General features: G+C 44.0%; 1 protein-coding gene across 1 annotated transcript in view; it reads left to right on the top strand.

The window, feature by feature from the left end:
• LOC142311554 (bifunctional heparan sulfate N-deacetylase/N-sulfotransferase 3-like) overlaps positions 1-21,803 on the top strand; it is a 760,158-nt gene that overhangs the window by 636,374 nt on the left and 101,981 nt on the right. Inside the window, exon 9 of the mRNA XM_075350078.1 lies at positions 10,246-10,369. Coding sequence (XP_075206193.1) covers positions 10,246-10,369 — 124 coding nt within the window. The remainder of the gene's footprint in view (positions 1-10,245; positions 10,370-21,803) is intronic.

The raw sequence follows: 21,803 nt of genomic DNA on the forward strand, positions 1-21,803 counted from the left end.
TAGTGCAGTGGAGCACGAGGATCTGCAGTAGAATGCATGGAGGACTCATCGGGGAATGCATCGATGCGTCCCACTGCAGGTCCTGTACGCATTACACAGCAGGTCCTCGTGCTCCACTGCATTACATCCCATCTTCCCCTGCTGGCCGGAAGCAATTGGTATCATCGGATGTGGTGAATGAGTGTGTCTGTGTGTGATCTCATGTGTGAATGGGTGTGCAACCTTGTGTGTGTGTGTGTGTGTGTGTGTGTTTGTGTGTGTGTGTGCTATCTGATGTATGTGGGTGTGTTGGCCAGATGCAAGGGAGGCCTCATAGAGCATGCCTCCTGGGAGCACCTGCGAAGATCGCAGAAGGACCTGGGAACCACTAAGACATCCGGGCACTGGTATGATTCTCCTTGGAAGAGAGGTCTGCTTTTTCGGGGTGTAAACTTTCCCCCAACTGTGTTTCCCCAAGAATAAGCCCTACTCGGAAAATAATCCCTAGCACTTTTTTCGGGACAAAATAAAGTATAAGACGGTGTCTTATTTTTGGAAAAACACAGTATGTGCATTTTTTAGTGCATTTCTGCTGCAGAAATATACAAAAAAGTGCATGAACGCTGCACATGACACAATAAAGTTTCTCAAAATCCAATTACCAGAAAGTTTCAAAAACAAAACGGCTTTATTTAAAACAAACAAACCTAAAAGCGACAGTCAAAAACACGATAATAATATTAATTTATATACAAACATATTTCACAGCACTTTACAATTACGTGGATACCTATACAGGCAAAAAAGGCGAAAGTAACACATAGTTCGCCAGTTACAATAGTACTGACGGCTTTGCTCACAAATTTACAATAAATAAAGATACAAATGTATGTAGAAAAATATTCCTTTATTATAATCTGGGTCTCTCCATACCAAAAGAGCAAAATAACCATAATATGTAAGAAATAATAAAACGCTTTCTGCTCTCCTCACTGCTCTTCTCTCCAGTCCCTCACCTGCTCACCGCAACGTATCCGGTCCTTATCAAATATTCGGATTTCAGTGCCACTCATTCAAAAATGTTATTACGATAAGACTGGTCGCAGTGAATAGAGGAGAGGTGGTTATAAGGTTGTTTATTTATTTTTAACATTTTGATTGCATTTTATGATACAGAAGAATAGAGGCCAGAATACAACATATTGCTGAATCTTCACAGAAGCAAATTAGCAAAAAGCAAAAAGTTCACATTTTGGCTAACGTGGATTTTTGAAAAATTCATATAGAACTCAATTCCGCTTGAATTTATTCTCCCATCTCTACTATTTGTATGCAGCAGTCACCAAATCGGCATTTGATTTTTGAATTTCACTTGGCGACTTAATATTATAAACCAATAAAATAGAATTCTAAGTTGACAACCCTTTAGACAAGGGATAGCAATATCTAAGTAAAAAAACCTTGAAAACTTAAAGACGTTGTACCATGTATATGACGTACACCCTATCGCAGCTTTATTCATTATCATAAATGGCAGTTTACTGTACTAGGCAATATTTAAGTCTCATAGAGAATGAAAGGAGCAGTGGCGTGCATCCTTAGGGGTACTTTGCACGCTGCGACATCGCAGGCCGATGCTGCGATGCCAAGCGCGATAGTCCCCGCCCCCGTCGCAGCTGCAATATCCTTGTGATAACTGCCGTAGCGAACATTATCGCTACGGCAGCTTCACATGGACTCACCTGTCCTGGGACGTCGCTCTGGCCGGTGACCCGCCTCCTTATTAAGGGGGCGGGTCGTACGGCGTTACTGCGACGTCACACGGCAGGCGGCCAATAGGAGCGGAGGGGCGGAGATGAGCGGGATGTAAACATCCCACCCACCTCCTTCCTTCCGCATATCCTACAGAAGCCGCAGTGATGCCGGTAGGAGATGTTCCTCGCTCCTGCGGCTTCACACACAGTGATGTGTGCTGCCGCAGGAACGAGGAACAACATCGGACCGTTGCGTCAGCGTAATTATGGATTACGCCGATGCTGCACCGATGATACGATTAAGATGCTTTTGCGCTCGTTAATCGTATCATCTAGGCTTTACACACTACGATGTCGCATGCGATGCCGGAAGTACGTAATTTTCAATTTGACCCCACCGACATCGCACCTGCGATGTCGTAGTGTGCAAAGCCCGCCTTAGTCTCAACTACATTCAGATAAGGTTCTGCAGGACCTCTTTGGGCTATTTTTGGATTTAGTGGCAGTCCCAGGGTTCATACTCCTTGTGTGCCGCCCCCGTGTCAGCAGCCGGCACTGCTCGGGTTCAGACCCGCTGCATGGCTCGAGGGATCCTCCGGACCCGGGGGTCACGCGGACACGCCGAATGAAAAGGGGGACGTAGTTGTACGGCTTTGACCGTATTTGGTTCGTGACGCCACCCACGGTGTGTGGTGAAGTGGGACACCACCACTGCTGTTGTGGGATACCCGGGGGAGATGTAATGGCAGCCGGATGTTAACCCCTCCGTGGGTAGGGATGGTTGCCCCGGGGCCCAATGTCTCTATGCAGGGTATGGCGATGGCAGGGGCTTGCGTGCCCGGACGTACCAGGGGATGTTTGGTTACTCGCAAGTAAATGAATCACATGAGTCTTTTGGTAAACCAAGGTGTAGGTGGCCGGCCGCCGCGGCCGGTTGTACTCTGGTCCCCCACCCAGGCTGGTGGCCGCCGTCTCTTCCTCTGCACTAGGCACTAGTTGTGGTTATGTGTTTGGACTTCCTGGTATGGAACACGCAAGTCCGCTCCCAGTTTTCTGTGTGCCTGAGGAGCCGTGCCCGCTGACACTGACCCGTGGGATCTATGGGCCCTGGGGGTTGCCCTATCCCTCTCTGTGGGTGGTTGTCTGCTTTGGGGACTTTGGTTGGGACAGGACCTGTAATCCTGTAAGCCGTCAATCGGTTGATTAGCTAGGCCGTTGGTTCTGGTCCTGGATTCAGGGTCCGAGTACCCCCTCTGTGCATGGTTTCCAGTTGGATCTCCGGTGTCGGTACCGGCGGGCTCCAACCCTGCTCCAGTCCTCCTCAGATCTGCCGAGCCGTATTCCCATCTCCTGCTGACGGAGACCACCATCTGCCACCTAGCCAAGGTACAAGGGCTCTGGCCCTGGCACCGTTCAACTTGGAATTCTCCTCCGCTGGAGCTACACCTAGCTCCAGCCCACACTCCTCTCAACTTCAACTTCAACTCCAAACTCCTTGTTTTCCCGCCCCGTTCCCTAACCGCCTAGTCCCATCCACTGGTGTGCCTGTCTTGCCCTGAGGGGGGTGACTAGGGTTTCAGGTCGGCTGTATGTGTGACTACCTTGTTTTTCCAGGGCGTCACACTTGCAATCAATAAATTTATGCTATCAATATAGGATATTTTATATATTTCGTATAACCCCTTTAAGTTTCTAGTCAATACTATTGCTCATCTATCACATATTGTGTGCAAAATTGGCTTAAATATGTTCTATGGTATATTTTCTCATTTTACTTCAGACATTCTCTTGTTTTTGAAAGCAAGATTGTTAGTCCGAAGTGCTATTTCCAACATAAAAACACTATAAGAGCCATTTACACGTCAAGATTTGTGAGGACTAATTGTGTCAGTTTTTCAGATTTTTCTTTGTGTAAGTATATTTTTCAGTAAACTGTAAATTGTTCTTTTATTCTATAAACTACGACAACATATCTCCGAATTTCCAAGCAAAAAAGTTTTGTATTTAATTTCTGAAAATAGTAGTCTATAGAATAAAACAAAAATTTACAGTTTACTCAAAAATATATCTATAAAGAGAAAAGGTAGTCTCTTAATTTTTGCCAGAGCTGTAAATATATGCACACAATATATAGTTGTATAAAAATAAATCATTAAAAAAAATGATGTAGTGCTCCGCTGTATTTTTCATTCTCAGCGCAGATAAAGCGGTAGGCTACGGGTTGCCACCCCCAATCTGCCTAGCTTTACCTTGACTGGCAATCAAAATATAGGGAAGCCCATTATACTTTTTTTTAATAATTTAAAAAAATAATTAAAAAAAATGTGTGGGCTCCCGCCATATTTTGATCGCCAGTCAGGTAAAACCAGGCCGCTGGGGCTGGGATTCTTCACAGCCCACAGCCGCCCCTGGAAATGGCGCATTTTTTCTTAGCGCCATTTCCAGGTGCTTTATCCGGCTATTCCAGTGGCCCTGGTGGTGGTGGCACGCTGGGTAATAAAGGGGTTAATACCAGCTTTATATTCTCAGATGGTACTAAGCCCCAAATTCATGGTGTCATGCCAAATTAGACATGGCCATCATGAATTTCTAGTGAACAGTAAAAAAAAAAAACACAACACATAGAAATTTTTCTTTATTAGCAACAAAAAAAAATTAGAGACTCCATCTTTATTATAAAAATATCCTTAGTCCAATGTAGTTCACAGGGACAGCAATGTCAGCTTCATCACTCTGTACAGACAGCATCTATACAAAGTGAGAAGCAGAGCCAGCCATGTCAGCTCTGCTTCATCGCTCTGTACAGAGCGAAAAGCATGCTGACAGTGAGGGTATGATTCCACTTGCGTCTCGCATTTCCTGGACCTGAACAGGACCCAAACTGTAACACGAGCTTCCCAGGAAAGCTTGCGTTTGGGATCATGTACACGATCACTATTTGGTCAGTACGATCCCCGAACTTTACAGATCGGGATCGCCCATCACTATTCATTAAAGGTTTTTTCACAAAATTATAATGTAGTCTCAATTTTCTATATATACAAAATTAATCATGTATGTCAAGTAGAGCTGAGCAGATCCGGACTTTTATAGTCCGGATCCGTGCAGTTTCAAAGATTACTGGGTGCCGGACCCGGGCCCGGGATTCTGTGTGTACAATCCGGATTCAGCACTGAGGAATTTAAAGGAAAAATAATGAAAATAAAGAAAATAAGAATTGAGTGTTTTATACTTATGGAGACTTGGCATGGCGGCAAACTGCTTCCTGGTCGCGCATTCACTTCCTGTACTGTATTGGGCTCATCGCATGCACACAGCTTTCCGTGCTTTCCCTGCCCGCAGGCAATTCTGTTGTGTGTGATTGGTTACAGTCAGACGAGCCCTCAGCCTGTGACAGTGTCTGCCTGCAGTCATCGCGACTCAGTCATTGTCTACACTCACGGCCGGTGGTTATGTTCTATGGCCACTCACTGTGAGATGTAGCAGATTTGGAAGTGGCATGGGATCTCATGTGGATTATACCAGACCTGGAGGGGTGTGTTGGGTGTTAATAAAGTGGTGAAAGAGGGTGTGCTTTTGTATTTTTTTTCCACATGAAGGATTTTTTCTCCGTGTTTGTACTTATTTACTTTCATTTACAGGTTAGTGATGCAGGTATCTTATAGACACATATGCCATCACTAACCTAGGGTTTAGTAGCAGCTGCGTGCTGTTATTAACCCCTGCTATTAATCCAATTGTCACCGCACTAGGACAATTTGGGAAGAGCCAGTAAAGCACAAGGATTGTCACATCTAATGGATGCGGCAATACCGGGCGGCTGTGGGCTGAGAATACCAGCCCCCAGCTGGCTTTATTTTGGCTGGGTATTAAAATTAGGAGGGGGGGTGCAAGTCTTTTTTTTAATTATTTATTTAATAGTATAAAAGAAAAAAGTATGCGGTTTCTGTTAAGCCAGAGTCACACTTGCGAGGGACTCGCGTGAGCCTCGCGTCTCATCACCTGGCACAGCCGCACACTCTCCTAACAGGAGCGCGTCAGCCGTTGTCTTTCCATGTACCTGAACGCTCATGTATGAAGAGCGACAGGCCACACCAGGTGATGTCATGCCAGACTTGCACGAGTCTCACATCGTATTACGTGGCACAGCCGCACTCTCTACTGACAGGAGCGAGTCGGCAGCATGTGTTTCTATGTACCTGCATGCTCCTGTAAGGAGAATATGCTGTTGCCGGGTGATGTCATGCCAGACTCGCACGGGTCTCGCATCGCATCACCTAGCACAGCCGCACACTCTTCTACAAGAGCATGTCGGCAGCATGTGTTTCTATGTACCTTCACGCTCCTGTAAGGAGAGTGTGCAGCTGCCGGATAATGTAATGTGAGTCCCTTGCACGTGTGACTGCAGGCTTATTTTTGATACACAGCACAGATAAAGCCCGACAGCTGGGGGCTTTAGCCATGTGCTTTATCTATGCTGGCATCAGGATAAGGGGACCCTGCGCCGATTGTTTTATTTATTAATTTATTTTTATAAAACTAGACTGACCCGCAGACACTTCCTCTGCTTTCCACGCCCACCGGCCATCCTGGCACCTGTTTGGTTGCAGTCAGTTGACACGCTGCCCCTCAGGGTGGGGTTGCATCTAACTGCAACCAATTAAATGCACCAGTGGGTGGGCAAAGCATTGAATATTCAATTGTCGGCTCCAGAAGGGAAAGCGTGACCCGGAAGGAGTGTGCCGCCATGACACAGCCTCGGTGAGTACACCGCATGCACTCCTACCTCCTATCCCTTCCACCAACATTTTTTATCTCCGGATTCTGGTCCCCATAGACTTATATGGGTACTGGATTCTGGAGTGGATAGGGTCTATTTGAATTTTGCATGGACCCGCCAGTCCCGTTTTTTTGCGAGTTCAACCAGCTCTAATGCCAATGCAATCTATTTTTAAAATCTGCATTGATTTGCCACTAACAGCATCCTAATGGTCCCCTTCAGGACTCCTTACCATCTGTTGTCATTGGATCCATCCTCAGGTAGTTTTCATCCTGTCAGTGAAGCATTTGGAGGTGCACCTAATGACCTATTCTGATAAAAAAAACTCCATAGATATCTTGTTGGCATCTTCATTATTTAGACACTCAGTTATAGCACAACTCATTTCTGCTATACCAGTAGGAGCGAACATGTAAATGATCTGAAGATTCCACTGATACCAGCTGCACGTGCACCTGACTCTATCTAATTTATGAAAAACATGCACCTTAAGATGCTGTCTTATAATACAGTCACCAAACACACTTATGGCATCCTGCTTGATATGACAGATGGGTTGTAGCACAGCTGCCCTACTTGACTCTGCTGAAGATTCATCTGACACCAATTGAAGAAGCATCTAAGGACTTTCTGTAATGCATGAAATATAGATGTATCTAATGACCCAGTCTAAAAAATAAGCCCATTGCTCCAACAGCCAGTTGCGTTACGCTCTGCATAGCATATAGGAGAAAGCATCATCAATCTCAGAAAATCCCCATGAATCACTAATGAAATAGGAGGTTTGAATATAGTAATGAATAATCCAAAAGAATTCCATCTTCACAAACTTGTGATCTCCTTTATTAATTAACATTTTTCCAATAATAGCATTGCCCAAGTTTCAGTACTTAATTATCCACGCGTTTTGGATGTCACAGATCATAACTAAGGATGCTGTGACATATAAAATACATATAATTAAATGATGAAACTTGGGCAATACTGTTATTGGAAGAATTTTAATGAATAAAGGAGAGCATAAGTTTTTGAACCTGGAGTTCTTTTGGATTATTATACACGTCCCATCTGGAGCGTATCCATGCTCCAATCTGCTTCCTAGTTATGCCAACAGAGAGTTGGACTTTTTCCTTTTATAGCAATGAATATTGGTCGAATAATGTGTCAAAACTATAAACAGTCATATATACAGGTTAGCCATGTTCCAGCTTTATTTTCATGTTCACTCAAAAAACATCCAAAAAGCACATTGTAAGTAAAAAATGTTTCCACAATAGTTGTGAATCAAGCCATCACTTTCATCATTAATCACATTGATTATTTGACATGAAAATATATTTTTTAACAAACGTGATCTTATAAAATTTTTGTAAAACCAGGTTTATTTTAATAACAATAACATAGGTCAATAATTAGTCTTCTACACTAATTCTCTTTCCAATCTTCCTCCTCTTTCTCCTCTCTGTCTCTCTCTTTCCCTCTCTTTTTGTTCCATCCCTCATTTCGTTTTCTTTACTTCGCTTATGTTTCTTTCTTTGTCTCTTTCTTTCCTTTTTCTTTCTTTCTTTTTCCCTCTCTCGTTTTCTCTTTGTTTCTTCTCTGTCTCAATGCTCATTATTTTTTTTCACTCATTTTATCTTTTTATCTGCTGCTCTCTCTCTCTTTTCCTATATATATATATATATATATATATATATATATATATATATATATATATGACATCTATCTATCTCTATCAAGAATCACAGAGGAAAGCTTGAGGGGACAGCACTAAAGGCCCTGTCACACACAGAGATAAATCTTTGGCAGATCTGTGGTTGCAGTGAAATTGTGGACAATCAGTGGCAGGTTTGTGGCTGTGTACAAATGGAACAACATGTCCATGATTTCACTGCAACCGCAGATCTGCCAAAGATTTATCTGTGTGTGTGACGGGGCCTTAAGGAGAAGCATGGTGTTCAAAGAATCTGGCTTTAGCACATATGAATAGGACCACCAAATCAGCTCAGTGAAGCTTAATGCTTCTTTCCACTCAACTTTCCATTAATATGCTTGTATACAGCACTCTGTGATCAGCCAGCTTTTTTAGCAATGTCCTTTTGTTGCTTACTCTCCCTGTGAAGAGTGTCAATGACTGCCTTCTGGACATCTGTCATGTCAGCAGTCTTCCCCATGATTGTGTAGCCTACCGAACCAGACTAAGGGACCATTTTAAATGCTTAGGAAACCAGGTATTTTGAGTTAATTATTCTAACTTTCTGAGATAATGAATTTGGGGTTTTTATAGGCTGTAAGACATAATCATCAACATTAACAGAAATAAACACTCTGTTTGTAATGACTCTATATAATGTTTCCCTTTTTGTATTGAATAACTGAAATAAATGAACTTTTGTTGATATTATTTTAATTTATTGTGAAGCACTTGTATATATACCGTATTTTTCGGACTATAAGACGCACCGGACTATAAGACGCACCCTGGTATTAGAGAAGGAAAATAGGAAAATAAAACTTTAAGCAAAAAAATGTGGTCATGACACACTGTTATGGGGCGAGGATCTGCTGCTGACACTATTATGGGGGTAATGTCCCCAAATTCTCTACTAAGGTACCCCATCCTGGTAATGATCCTCCTGCCTTGTATATGATCCTGCTATAAACCCCCATCCTGCTCATATACCCCCATCCTGCTTATATACCAGCATCCTGCTCATATTCCCCCATCCTGTTCATATACCCCCATCCTATTGATATACCCCCCAATCCATCCTGCTCATATTCCCCCATCCACCCTGCTCATATTCCCCCATCCTGTTCATATTCCCCCATCCTGTTCCTATACCCCCATCCTGTTCACATACCCCCATCCATCCTGCTCATATACTGCCATCCTGTTCATATACCCCATCCTGTTCATATACCCCCCCATCCATCCTGCTCATATACTCCCATCCTGCTATATGCCCCCATCGTGCTCATATACCATCCTGGTATATGGCCTGTATCCTATAGCACAGAGAAAAAAAAACAAACGTTTATACTCACCTTTTCCTCACTCCCTGCAGCCGATCATCTTCCTCTCTGCACCACTGACGTGTGTGTGTGTGTGTGTGTGTGTGTGTGCGTGCGTGCGTGCATGCGAGCGTGCGTGTGTGTGTAGCCGTTCCCCTGCAGCACGCGATGTCGTCCTGTCTGTGCTGATCAGCACAGATCAGCTGACCGGCACAGACAGGAAGACATCGCGTGGTGCAGGGGGACGGCTCCACACATGGGGACGGGTGAGTGTACTGATTCACTGCACCCCGCGATGATGACGCGCGGGGGGCAGTGAATACAGCCGCACATGATCACTCCAGGCTGTAATTGCCAGAGGTGATCATGCGGACCGGCTCTTTACTATGCACGCGTCCCAGCTCGTCCTCCCGCCCACCTGTCAACGCCGGCTTCTGCGCTGAGAAATGGGCGGGAGGATGGGCGTGCATATGTAATGAGCGGGCCCACGTGGTCACAACAGGCTGCTATAGCCTGCTCGTGCCCCCGATGACCCGCTCCACCGCAGCACCTCATTCCCCGCAGCCACAGTCAGACCATAAGACGCACCCCCAACTTTCCCCCAACATTTGGGGGAAAAAAAAGTGCGTCTTATGGTCCGAAAAATACGGTAATTACCTTTTGATTATATAAAAAATGTACTTAAGCTGTGTGTTTTTGTTTTTTCTTTTATGGTAGGTACTACAGCATTGTACTTGTTTTTAGTAATGCATCCTGCAATAATTAGCAATTCACCAAACCCAAAAACATTTGAAGAGATGCAATTCTTCAATGGAAATAACTACCACAAAGGCTTGGATTGGTAAGTATCAAACTGTATGTTCACTTCTATTTGTTTAGCTTTTCTCTAATGCTTTCACTGTTAACAGTGGCATAACTAGAGTTTGATTGACCCCGGGGAAATGTTTGGACCTGGCCATCCCCCCCACGTACACCAACACTCAGGTTACGGGATAATGACACTGAGACTTGGTTCTCTAATTCAGCACCCAGGTTTCCCATGATCTGAAATACCTGTTTTTATCAGCACCCAGCTTTCTTATGTTCTGGTGTCCACCTTGTCCTTGGCATACAGCTTCCCCATGCTCTGCTATACATCTTTCCCTCAGCATCCAGTTTCCCAAATTAGAGCATGGGAAACCTTGGTGCTGAGAGATTCATAGCAGAGCATGGGAATGCTTGGTGCTGAGGGAAAGCCTTTTTCCCTCAGCACAAAACTTTCCCATCCCATGTTTGTATCTTTGTTCCCACTTGTATATAGTTCTCCAAATACAATAATGGCCCCACATAGCCGTCCATATAGTTTAAAGGGTCCCACATAACCCTTCATATATTAGAAAGCACCCCTATAGTCCTCCATGTAGCCCTCATAGCCCTACAATTATTATAATGCAACTCCCATAGTCCTCCATGTATTAAAATTCACCCGATAATTCTCCATATATTATAATGCACCCCATAGTCCTCCATATATTATAATTCACCCCCATAGTCCTCCATGTTTTATAATGCACCCCCATAGTCCATGAATAAGATAGCCCCCATAGTCCTCCATATATTATAATGTAGCTCCCTAGAGTCCTATATGTATTATAATGCAGCCCCAAAGACCTTAATATTGTATTATGCAGTCCCATAGTCCTCCATGTATAATGCACCCCTATAGTCCATGTATAAGGTGACCTTCATGTTGTATTATACAACCTCATAGTCCTCCATGTATAATGCACCCTATAGACAAGTATAAGGTATTCTTCCTGTTGTATTACGCAGCCCCATACTCCTCCGTGTATAATGCACCCCTATAGTCCATGTATAAGGTTTCCTTCATGTTGTATTATGCAGCCCTATAGATCTCCATGTATAATGCTGCCCTATAAACCTCCTTGTATAAAGCAGCCCCATGGCCTCTGGCCACCGTGTACTTACTGATTAAAAAAAACAAACAACAAGTACTCATTTCTCTTAGTTCCCCGCTGCTCCGGTCAGCATCCACCCATCCTGTGTCTGTGCTCTGCAGTCTCAGCACAGCAGTCGCACAGTGGTGACATCATCGTGCTCAGCCGCACTGGGACGTCAAGCGCAGGCATAGGGGAGAATGATAAAGCAGGGAGTGGAGCACACTGCTCAATGCTTCATCATTGCTTTTTGTGATGACAGGCAAGGGAAGCCCGGTGCCGCTGCCGCTGATGTGATGCCCTGACAAAATCAGGTTGTCACAGGAGACTGCATCCATCTTCCAGATGCAGGACTCTTTCCTCCTTGTCCTACCAACACAACCCCACACAGGTATGTGACGCCCTGGCAAAACCAGGTAGTCACAAATAGGCCCCCGCATTACACCGTTCCCTCACTAGGAAACATACAGCCAACCAGAAGGTAGGAGCCCTGGTGCCACTGGCTAGGAGGCAGATGGTGGTCTCCATCAGCAGGAGACGGTAAGACGGCTCTGCAGAGCCGAGGTGGACCGGGACAGGGTTGTAGCCCGCCGGTACCGACACGGGGAACTGACCTGGAAACCGTAGCACAAAGGGGGGTACTCGGACCCTGAAGCCAGAACCCGGAACCAAGCGGACTGGTTAATTCACCGATTGAGGCCAGGACTATAGGTCCTGTCTCACCCAAAGTCCCTCATAAAAGACAACAGCCCACCGATAGGGATAACAGGATAGCGCCAGGGCCCATAGATCCCACGGGCCAGCGTCTGCGGGCACGGCTCCTTAGGCCACATCCAGCTGGGAGCGGACTCCTGAGTTTCACACTAGGAAAGTCCACCTTACACAAACAGTGCAGAGGAAAAGGATAGAGTCCACCAGCCGGGTGGGGGACCCAAATGCAACCGGCTGTGGCACCGGCCACCATCACCTTGATTTACCAGAGACTTGTGTGGTTTATTAACAGTGAGTACACCAACACTCCCTGTGGTCGCTATCCCCTGCACTGAGCCATCGGGTTCCGGGGCTACCATCCCTGCCCACGGAGGAGATAACAACTTTCTGCACATCTCCCCCGGGTGCCCTATAGCAGCAGCGGTGGTGTCCCATCTCACCACACACCGTGGGTGGCGTCACAAACTTACTACGGCCTAGCCCGTACATCTACGTCCCCCCATTTATTCGACATGTCTGCGAGACCCCCGGGTCCGGAGACCCTCAAGCCACCACCCCTGAAGGCCCAGATCCGAGCAGCGACGGCTGCTGGCACAGGACGGCACAGGCACATACACCAGCCACAGAAGCCTAGTTACCCCCCCCCCTCCCAGGACAATAGGGACACATCAGTGGGTGGGGCAAGGCAGATGGTGACACCCATCTAGGGGTTCTGAGGTGTTAGGGGAGGAAGCACGTCAGTTTAATGCTGACAGAGGAAGTGAGAGGAGTGAAGTGCCTGCAAAAATCCCAAGGGTCAGATCTCGCGGGCCACAGCTCCCACAGCAAAGACACCGGAAGTGGACTTTTCCCGTTTCATGCGGACTAGTCAACACACGAGACACCAGAGTGCAGGAGGAAGGGCCCCTGTTCTGTTCACCGGTGTTCAGGACCCGAGCACACCCCTCCGGAGGCTACCGGTATCTGGCACTTGGTTTACTACTTGGACTTTGTGTTACTTATTAAAAAACTGTGAGTACACGGGTATCATCCAGTCCAGCCTGCAGACTGTCTCCCAGCATCCCACTCCACCTACACTTGAGCCCCGGGACAACACCTCCCCTACCCATGGAGGGGATACCATCCTGCTGCCCTGCTCCGTCAGCCCCAGGTGCCTCATACCAAGGCAGCTGCGGTGCCACCAACTATCACCGCAACCCACGGATGGCGTCACTGACAAACTTTCACATGTAAATAATCCCTTTATTAAGTTGTGGGCGACGGGCTGCTGCACGCGCCCCGGAACCGGCTGCCACTCGAGCCACAGCCATGATCCCGGATCCGAGGGTCTCGAGTAGCTCCCCCTTGCCGTGGCCTGCGCCACCACCCGTGACACTGACACCAGATTCCCCTGACTCATGAGCCATATATTGGCCGCATGGTCTTCTACAGAACAGCGCAGCTCCTCTCTCAGTGAGGAGTCGGCTTCTGATCTGCAGGGCGGGCTCCGGGCCCCTAACACTGTGGGCCCAGTAGCAATGGCAACCTCTGTGACCGCAGTCGTTATACTCCTGACTGTTAAATTAGTCTTAAGCGGGCTTTACACGCTATGAGATCGCTACATCGATCTCGTTGGGGTCACGGATTTTGTGACGCACATCCGGACGCTGTAGCAATGCCGTTGCGTGTGACACCTATGAGCGATTTTGCATCGTCGCAAAAAACGTGCAAAATCGCTCATCGGCGACATGGGGGTCCATTCTCAAATATCGTTACTGCAGCAGTAACGAAGTTGTTCCTCGTTCCTGCGGCAGCACACATCACTCCGTGTGACACTGCTGGAACGAGGAAGCTCTCCTTACCTGCCTCCCGGCCACAATGCGGAAGGAAGGAGGTGAGCGGGATGTTTGTCCTGCTCATCTCTGCCCCTCCGCTTCTATTGGGCGGTGGTTCAGTGACGCTGCTATGACGTTGCTGTAACGCTGAACGAACCGCCCCCTTAGAAAGGAGGCGGTTCGCCGGTCACAGCGACGTCGCAGGAAAGGTAAGTATGTGTGACGGGTTCGGGCGATGTTGTGCGACACGGGCAGAGATTTGCCCGTGTCGCACAAACGATGGGGGTGGTTACGCACGATGGCGATATCGGTACCGATATCGCAGTGTGTAAAGCGGCCTTTAGGGAAAATTAGTCATAACACTGTTCTTCGTACAGTGTCATTACTTCATCTGTGTAATGAAAAAATGTAATGCAGCTTTTTTAAAAACACTTTTCCACTTTGACCAAGAAATTAACATGCTGATCAAAGAGCCACTAGTATGTACTCAGAACTCCCTAATAAGATGAAAATAGCTTTTTAAAAAAATAAAAAATAAATAAATCTACTCCCTTATGAAATAATGATCTGTATTGATTACTATGTACCAGAGTGTGAAAACAGTAACCTCAGCCAAATGTCGATTTAGACTTTTAAGAATCAAACTGCTCTTTTCTACTTTTCCAAATGAAAAGCTTCATGATACTATCACAGAGCGCTTCATAATTACTGGTCCAGCTCTTTCTCTGACACAGAAGAACCAGTATTGAGCAAGGGCAAAGTTCACACTGTGTAATGACTGCAATTTGTCAGTGTTTTATTAAAAAAATCTTATTGGCTTAGTGGCTATTAAAAAAAATTTGAAACAACATCCCATCCAATTTAGAATTGGTTAAGGTACATCAATCTTTCTGTCAAAAGGCAGAAACACCAGATGATCAAGCTTTGCCCATTTCTATAGTAAATTGATACACACTGATACAAAAAAAAAGTTGGATTCTCCTACATTTTCCAAAACTTTAAAACTTTTAGACTTTTTTTCAAATAAGTAGGAGAACAATAACAAAAACCTCCAGCAGAGAAACCTTGGGCTGGCATCCTCCAACAGCATCCACTTGTTCCCGAGTGTCATATTCATTGTAGCACTATCTGATCTCCACAATAACATGAGAAATAAAGTGAAATAAAATACCTCACGTACCGAAGTTGTCCTCTAGAATCGCAATGTTACTTGCCAGTAAGATTTAGGGACCACTTGCGTTTATTTTGTCAGTTTCACACTTTGGCCATAGGCATATAACATTAAAACATTACTAGAATATGGTAAAAAAAACTATATCACTGGTTGTCAATGAAGTACGGGGATAAGAGTCATATCATGTGGTCTTTTCTTTTCCCTTTAAATATTTACATTGATGTTTTCAAAAGTAACTAGCTGTCTAAAAATTTATCATATATCCTCTTTAACTCCTTTACGGACTATGACATACCCATTCGTCATGATTGGGAAGGGGCTCCCAATCTATGACATTTGGGTACGTCATCGCAAGGGCAAAGGAGTGGGGTACAAGGGCTGTGCCTGTGCGATCGCCTTTGGGAGCTTGAGTTACATGACAGCTGAGCCCCAGCTTTAACAGCCGGGAGCAGTGCCCGCACCTTCCCTGCAGGCACAAGATCTCAGAGGCTTGTGTCAGTACAGCACTGACGGGTAAAATATATTGCAATGATAGTGCATTGCAATACCTTATACCATTGATCAGACCATTAAAAGTTAATGTCCCTGTGAGGTAGCGACCACCAATGTTGTAAATGGTTGCTATGTGTCGCAGTGGAGAAGGTCTGCTGCGAAATGAACCTGAAAATGTTACTATGGGACCTGTAGCTCCACAAGTCTTGGTATTGTATTTAAGGGTCAGGTTCCCATTAAGAATAGCTAGTGGCGGGACAGATCTGGATAATCACATACCCCGCCCATGGGTGTGTTTTGACGTTTGCCTGACAGGCCACATGTTTTTTTTTAATGGAGTCTGTGGTTTGGCACATGGCAGACTGTGGGGAGTCTGTGAGCAGTGTATGGAGAGTACTGTAGGAGAAGCAGCCTCTGAGACTGAGAGAGATTGCTAATCTCTGATAGGCAGGAGCATCTGCATTGAACACAGCTGATGGACATCAGCGTGTGTTGAGAGACTGGCAGAAGCCAGACTGCGAGAGACTGCCAGGAGGCAGAGTGTGTGTGGGGAAGCTGCCACGCTTCCATGAAGAAACCTCATGGAGAGATGTGTGGACTCACTTTAGAGAATGTGTGAAGAAACTGCTAAATCTCCTGAGAGGAACGGACTGAGAATCTATGCATTAATCCTGACCGGGGTCAGTGTGATCACTGGATGAGTCCACAGTTAAACGGATTGAAAAAACGTGTTTGTTTATTTTGCCTGTAAAGCTTCAAGAGGCTCATGTTTTTGTTTGAGGAGCAGTTGATGCAACATGTTCTAATAAACTGCTGGACTTTATTTGAACTGTGTGTTCTCGTATGCTACCTTCCATCGCAACAAAAACGAGAAAAAAAAAATGTTGTGGTGTCTGAACTGGGTGCAGCCTCACAGTCCCATATAGGGACTAAGTAAAGTTAAAAACATGTAAAAAAATAAATAAATAACCCCCAAACCCTGAAAATAAAGAACTAAAAAATAAAAAACGATTATACCAATAAATAAATATATTTATGTAAAAACAAAAATGTACAATAATTACACATATTTGGTATCGCCACGTTCAGAACAATCTGATCTATACAACTCTCACACTGGTTAATCCCTTTACTGAACACAGTAAAGAAATAAAAAATATAACATAAGCCATGTCTTTCCATCATACGGCTGAAAAATAAGTAGAATAAAACGTGATAAAAAAAGTCATACATAAATAAAAATTGTATCGATGAAAACATCATCTTGTCTAGCTCCATCAGCAAAAAAATAAGCAAGTTATATTTCTCAGAATACAGCAATGCAAAACCAATTTTTTTTCTATGTATTTGTTTATATAGTGTACAAGCAGCAAAAAGAAACAATAATACAGAAATGTGGTATCGTTGTAATTGTGTTGACCCAAAGAAAAACTCCCTGATCACTTTTAATACACGGTGAATGGTGTAAAAAAAAAAAACAAACAAACAAGCAAACAAAAAAAACAATTCCTGAGTTGCTGTTTCTTCTTGATTCTGCCTCACAAAAAGCAGAATAGAAAGCGATTAAAAAATATCATATGGCCAAAATGGTACCAATTAAAGCTTAAACTCATACCGCAAAAAACAAGCTGTCATATGACTCTGTCAGCAGAAAAATAAAAAAAAACTATAGCCTTCAAACTTCAATAATGCAAAAAAACATTATTTTGTAAAAAAGTGTTTTGTTAGTGAAACATACAAAAGCTATCTAAATCTGGTATCGCTGTAATCATACTGACCTGAGAAATAAAGCCGCTTTATCACTTATACCACAAGGTGAATGGCGTAAAAAACAAATAAAGCCAATTCCTTAACTACTGTTGATTTGTTTTTTCTGCCTCCCAAAGATTGCTTTATGGCATGGCTCACATTTATTTTGCTCTCTACACTGAGCACACACACTAGGAATTACGTGTAAATTTCCGAAAAACGTGATTGTCGCTTTTAACTCAAGCCTGACCTGTGGTCCATCGGTGTCCATATTTTTACACGTCTTTTTAGGCATGCACAAAAGTACAGTCAGCAACAGCTTTGTGCACTTTGAAAAGACAGACATAGCTCAACAAAGGAAAAATCGAGTCCAGAGTATCTCTGCTGCCTAAATAGTGAATGGATCCATCAGGGGTTTCACTTGAGTCATATATTTCAGAGATGTAGCTGGAAACCCCTATGCAAGTGCTCAGCATACAACACAGGATACATGTGAATTCATCTAAAATGTTCTGCACCAAAATTACCACCAGTAGCATGCAAACGAATCCACTAAAAAATGTCCCCCCTCAAATCCATCATCCGCTAACAGAAATATAAAGGGCTTCCACATTACTGGCAGCACAAATGCTCTGGAAAAGCACTATTGCGCGCCCTTAGAAAAGAAATCAAGCAAAATCTGCAGTTCCAAATCCAAATGTCCCCCTCCTTTCTGAGTACCACAATTTGCCTTAACCACAGTTAACGTCCTTATGTTTGGCATTATTGTTGTGAGAAAGGCCTCAAGAGGCACGAGCTGGGAACAGTGTACAAGCACTTCAATGTACTGTGCGCTATAAGGGCTTATTTGCAATTTTAATTCTGCAACATTCACTGCGTTAAACTCCATGTGTGTTTTCCAGTGACAAAATCATCACTACGTCCATGTATGAATTCCCAGAGATCTGTAATATACAAACTGTGGTCACTTGTTGGGGTTTCTGCTTTTCTGGCACTTATTTCTGTAAATGAAATCCGCAAGCTATTGTACAAAAATCTGTGCTCCAAAAGTCAAATAGCGCTACTTCCTTAGAGCCCTATGGTGTGGCCAAACAGTACTATATAATCACACGTGGGGTAATGCCACATTCATGATCAATTGTGTAACACATTATGGAACCTTTTTTTAAGATTTACCCTTGTAACAATTAGAAATCTGGGGCTTAATGGAACATTTTAGTGATACAAATTTAATTAATTTTCTTCTCCGCCTAATAATTAAAATTTTTGTGACACACCTCTAGTGTCAATATGCTCACTGCACTCCTAGATGAATTCAATGAGGAGTTCAATTTGTAAAATAAAGGTCTCTTATTGGGGGTCTGCTTTCCTGGCATGTCAGGGTGGGTTTTTTGTATTTTATTTCAAATAAAGGATTTTTTTCGGTTTGTGTTTATTTACTTTCACTTACAGATTAGTGGTGGGGGGTCTCATAGAGCCTGCCCATTACTAATCTAGGGCTTAGCGGCAGCTATGGGCTGTTATTACCCCTGCTATTACCCCGAATATCACTGCATCAGGGCAATTGGGAACAGCCGGGTAAAGCATCGGGCTTGTCACAGCTAATGGATATGACAATCCTGGGCAGCTGCAAGGTGCTATTTTTAGGCTGAGGTCTAATAACCATTGGCCTCCCCAGTCTGAGAATACCAGCCCCCAGCTGTTGGCCTTTATCTTGGCTGGCTATCAAAATTGGGGTAACTGCACGTCATTTTTTTAAATTATTTATTTAAATAATTTAAAAAAGCGCATGCGTTTCCTCTTATTTTGATACACAGGCAAGATGTGTGCACAGCTGGGGGCTGCAGCCTTTAGCCATGGGCGAGGAAAGCAGTCAATATTCAATGAGGGTTAACTATTGGCCCCGGAAGTGAATGCTTGGCTTCGAATCAGTGTACCGCCATGACACATGCTTGCTAAGTAAAGCTCGCCCTATCCCTTCCACCAATATTTTTAATCGCTGGATTCTGGTTCCCATAGACTTATAAGAAGACCATAATCTGGACCTGAATCGGATTTTAAAAACCATATAACATGGACCCGCCGATCCCAGTTATCTGCGAGTCCGTTCATCACTAATCATCAGTCACTGAAAAGAATGAAGCAGATTTCTCAGATAAGATATATTAGAAAGGTTTTGTTTTACTTTAATGTAGTGTTGACTTATGACATAAGAATTAAAATGATGATTACACTTTAAGGAGACCTAGATAAATATTTATGATTACCTATTTTGAAAAGGAAGCACAGATGAAAGTCAGAACCATGACATTAAAAACCGTATTTAATTGTTTATGCTACAGTACCCTAGGCACTTTAAGTAGTCACGCTCCCTGCTGTTAAGTGCACTGCACATGACATGTCTTTCAGGTGCATCTGCTCAGTAACCCACCTGAAAAACCTCTAAATAAACTGTAAAAAGAGTGGATATATTCAGTGCAGTATAAAAAATATTTACTGATTTATGTGTTCAGTCTTTTGAGCATCTATTAACAGCTGCAGGTTTCCAAAGATTTAAAGCGGTTGAATGACACGACCCAACCATTCCTCAGGTGGCTTGCACTTATAGGCTGCTCACTAGTATACATAACCCCTTCATGACCTAGGACATGTATAATGTATATATATACTGTGTGTATATATATATATATATATATATATATATATTGTGAGGTAGCGACCACCAATGTGGTAAATGGTCGCTATGTGTCGCAATGGAGAAGGTCCCTGCGATATTAAAGTGAATAAGTTGCTATGGGACTTGTAGTTCCACAAAGGATTGGTTCTAAATATAAGGGTCAGGTTCCCTTTAACAATGCCAGTATGCTGTGCAGGTCTGGAAACACAAACGTCCACCTGTGGGTGTGTCCAGTCTGATTTAGGAGACTGTCAGTGAGTGTGAAGCAGTGTGTGGAGCAGCCTCAGGCAGGTAAAGAGGCTGCTATTCTCAGAGAGGTTGGAGCCTCTGGAAGGAACCTGCCCAAGGAAGCGTGGGTTGCCTTCAACCATGTGGAACTGAGTGTGTGGAGGCTGAGGGAGCTCCACTCTGACACTTGTCGTGTCCAAACCCGAGCGGGCGGTCCGCTACAAAGTCTGACCAGAAATCCGTGTCTCCTGGGGAGACAGCCATACCTTCCCTATAGACATTTACATGGAATTGAAGCCCACGTTATGTGAAGGTGTTTAGTTTACCTTTTCCTTTAAGCCAGGAGAGGCTTCATTGTGTTTTGGAAGAGCAGTTTATGTTGGTTACTAATAAACTGCTGCATTTTTGAGAGACACTGTGTTGCCTGTGTATGCCTAAGCTACCCTGCATCGCTGGAAGCGAGTAAAACCCCCGGGTTGCGGTAAGCAACGTTCACAATATATATATATATATATATATATATATATATATATACATATACATCCTAGGTCGCCTCTCTTCATTTACTGCGGGCTCGCGCGGCAAGCCTGTGGTCATCCCTCCACATGTCTGCTGATCAGATCAGCAGACATGTGCGGTTAACAGGCTCGGGTCAGGCCTGTTAAACCCTTAGATCGCACTGTCCAGCTCTGACAGCCCGATCTAACTCACTATGGTGGAGATCTTGCTGTTCCCAGCCATCATCGGTGGCCCCGTGTCGTGATCACGAGGTGTCAGTGTGCTGCTATGACAGCACAGGGTCAGTTGATGATGACAGCACGGGGTCAGTTGATGACCCCTCTTGCTGCCATGACTCACTGCCTCTAAAAGTAGACAGAGCACTGGCACTCAGAGGAACACAGCATTTCTGTTGATCAGAGCGATGCTGAAGCATCGCTCTGATCTGCACAAGTGATCAGACAGTGCAGGCATAAAGTCCCCTAGGGGCACTAGTAAAATAAATAAATGTAAAAGCAAAATATTAAAAATATTGAGAACAAAACAATAATAATAAATAAAAAACACATTTCACCACTTTCACCACTGGTCTATCAAAATATATAATCAATTAATGTAATCCATACACGGCGTAGTGAGTAAAAAAATCTAAAAGCCAAAATCAGTTTTTTAGTTGTTGCAGTATTGCATTAAAATACAATAACAGGCGATCAAAACATCACATCTACCAAAAAATGCTATAATTAAAATGCCAGCTCAAAACACAAAAAAATAAGCCATTGTTGAGCCCTAGATCCCGAAAAATGAAAACGCTATGGGTCTCGGAAATTTGCAACAAAAACGCAATTCTTATTTTTGCAAATGTCTGAATTTTTTTCAACACTTAGATAAAAGTAAAACTATACATGTTTGGTATCTACAAACTCATACTAACCTGGGGAATCATTACTAGTTTTACCAAATCAGTTTTACCATATAATGAACATGGTAAATTA

Source organism: Anomaloglossus baeobatrachus, chromosome 1, assembly GCF_048569485.1.
Source record: "Anomaloglossus baeobatrachus isolate aAnoBae1 chromosome 1, aAnoBae1.hap1, whole genome shotgun sequence".
Taxonomy (NCBI): Eukaryota; Metazoa; Chordata; class Amphibia; order Anura; family Aromobatidae; genus Anomaloglossus; species Anomaloglossus baeobatrachus.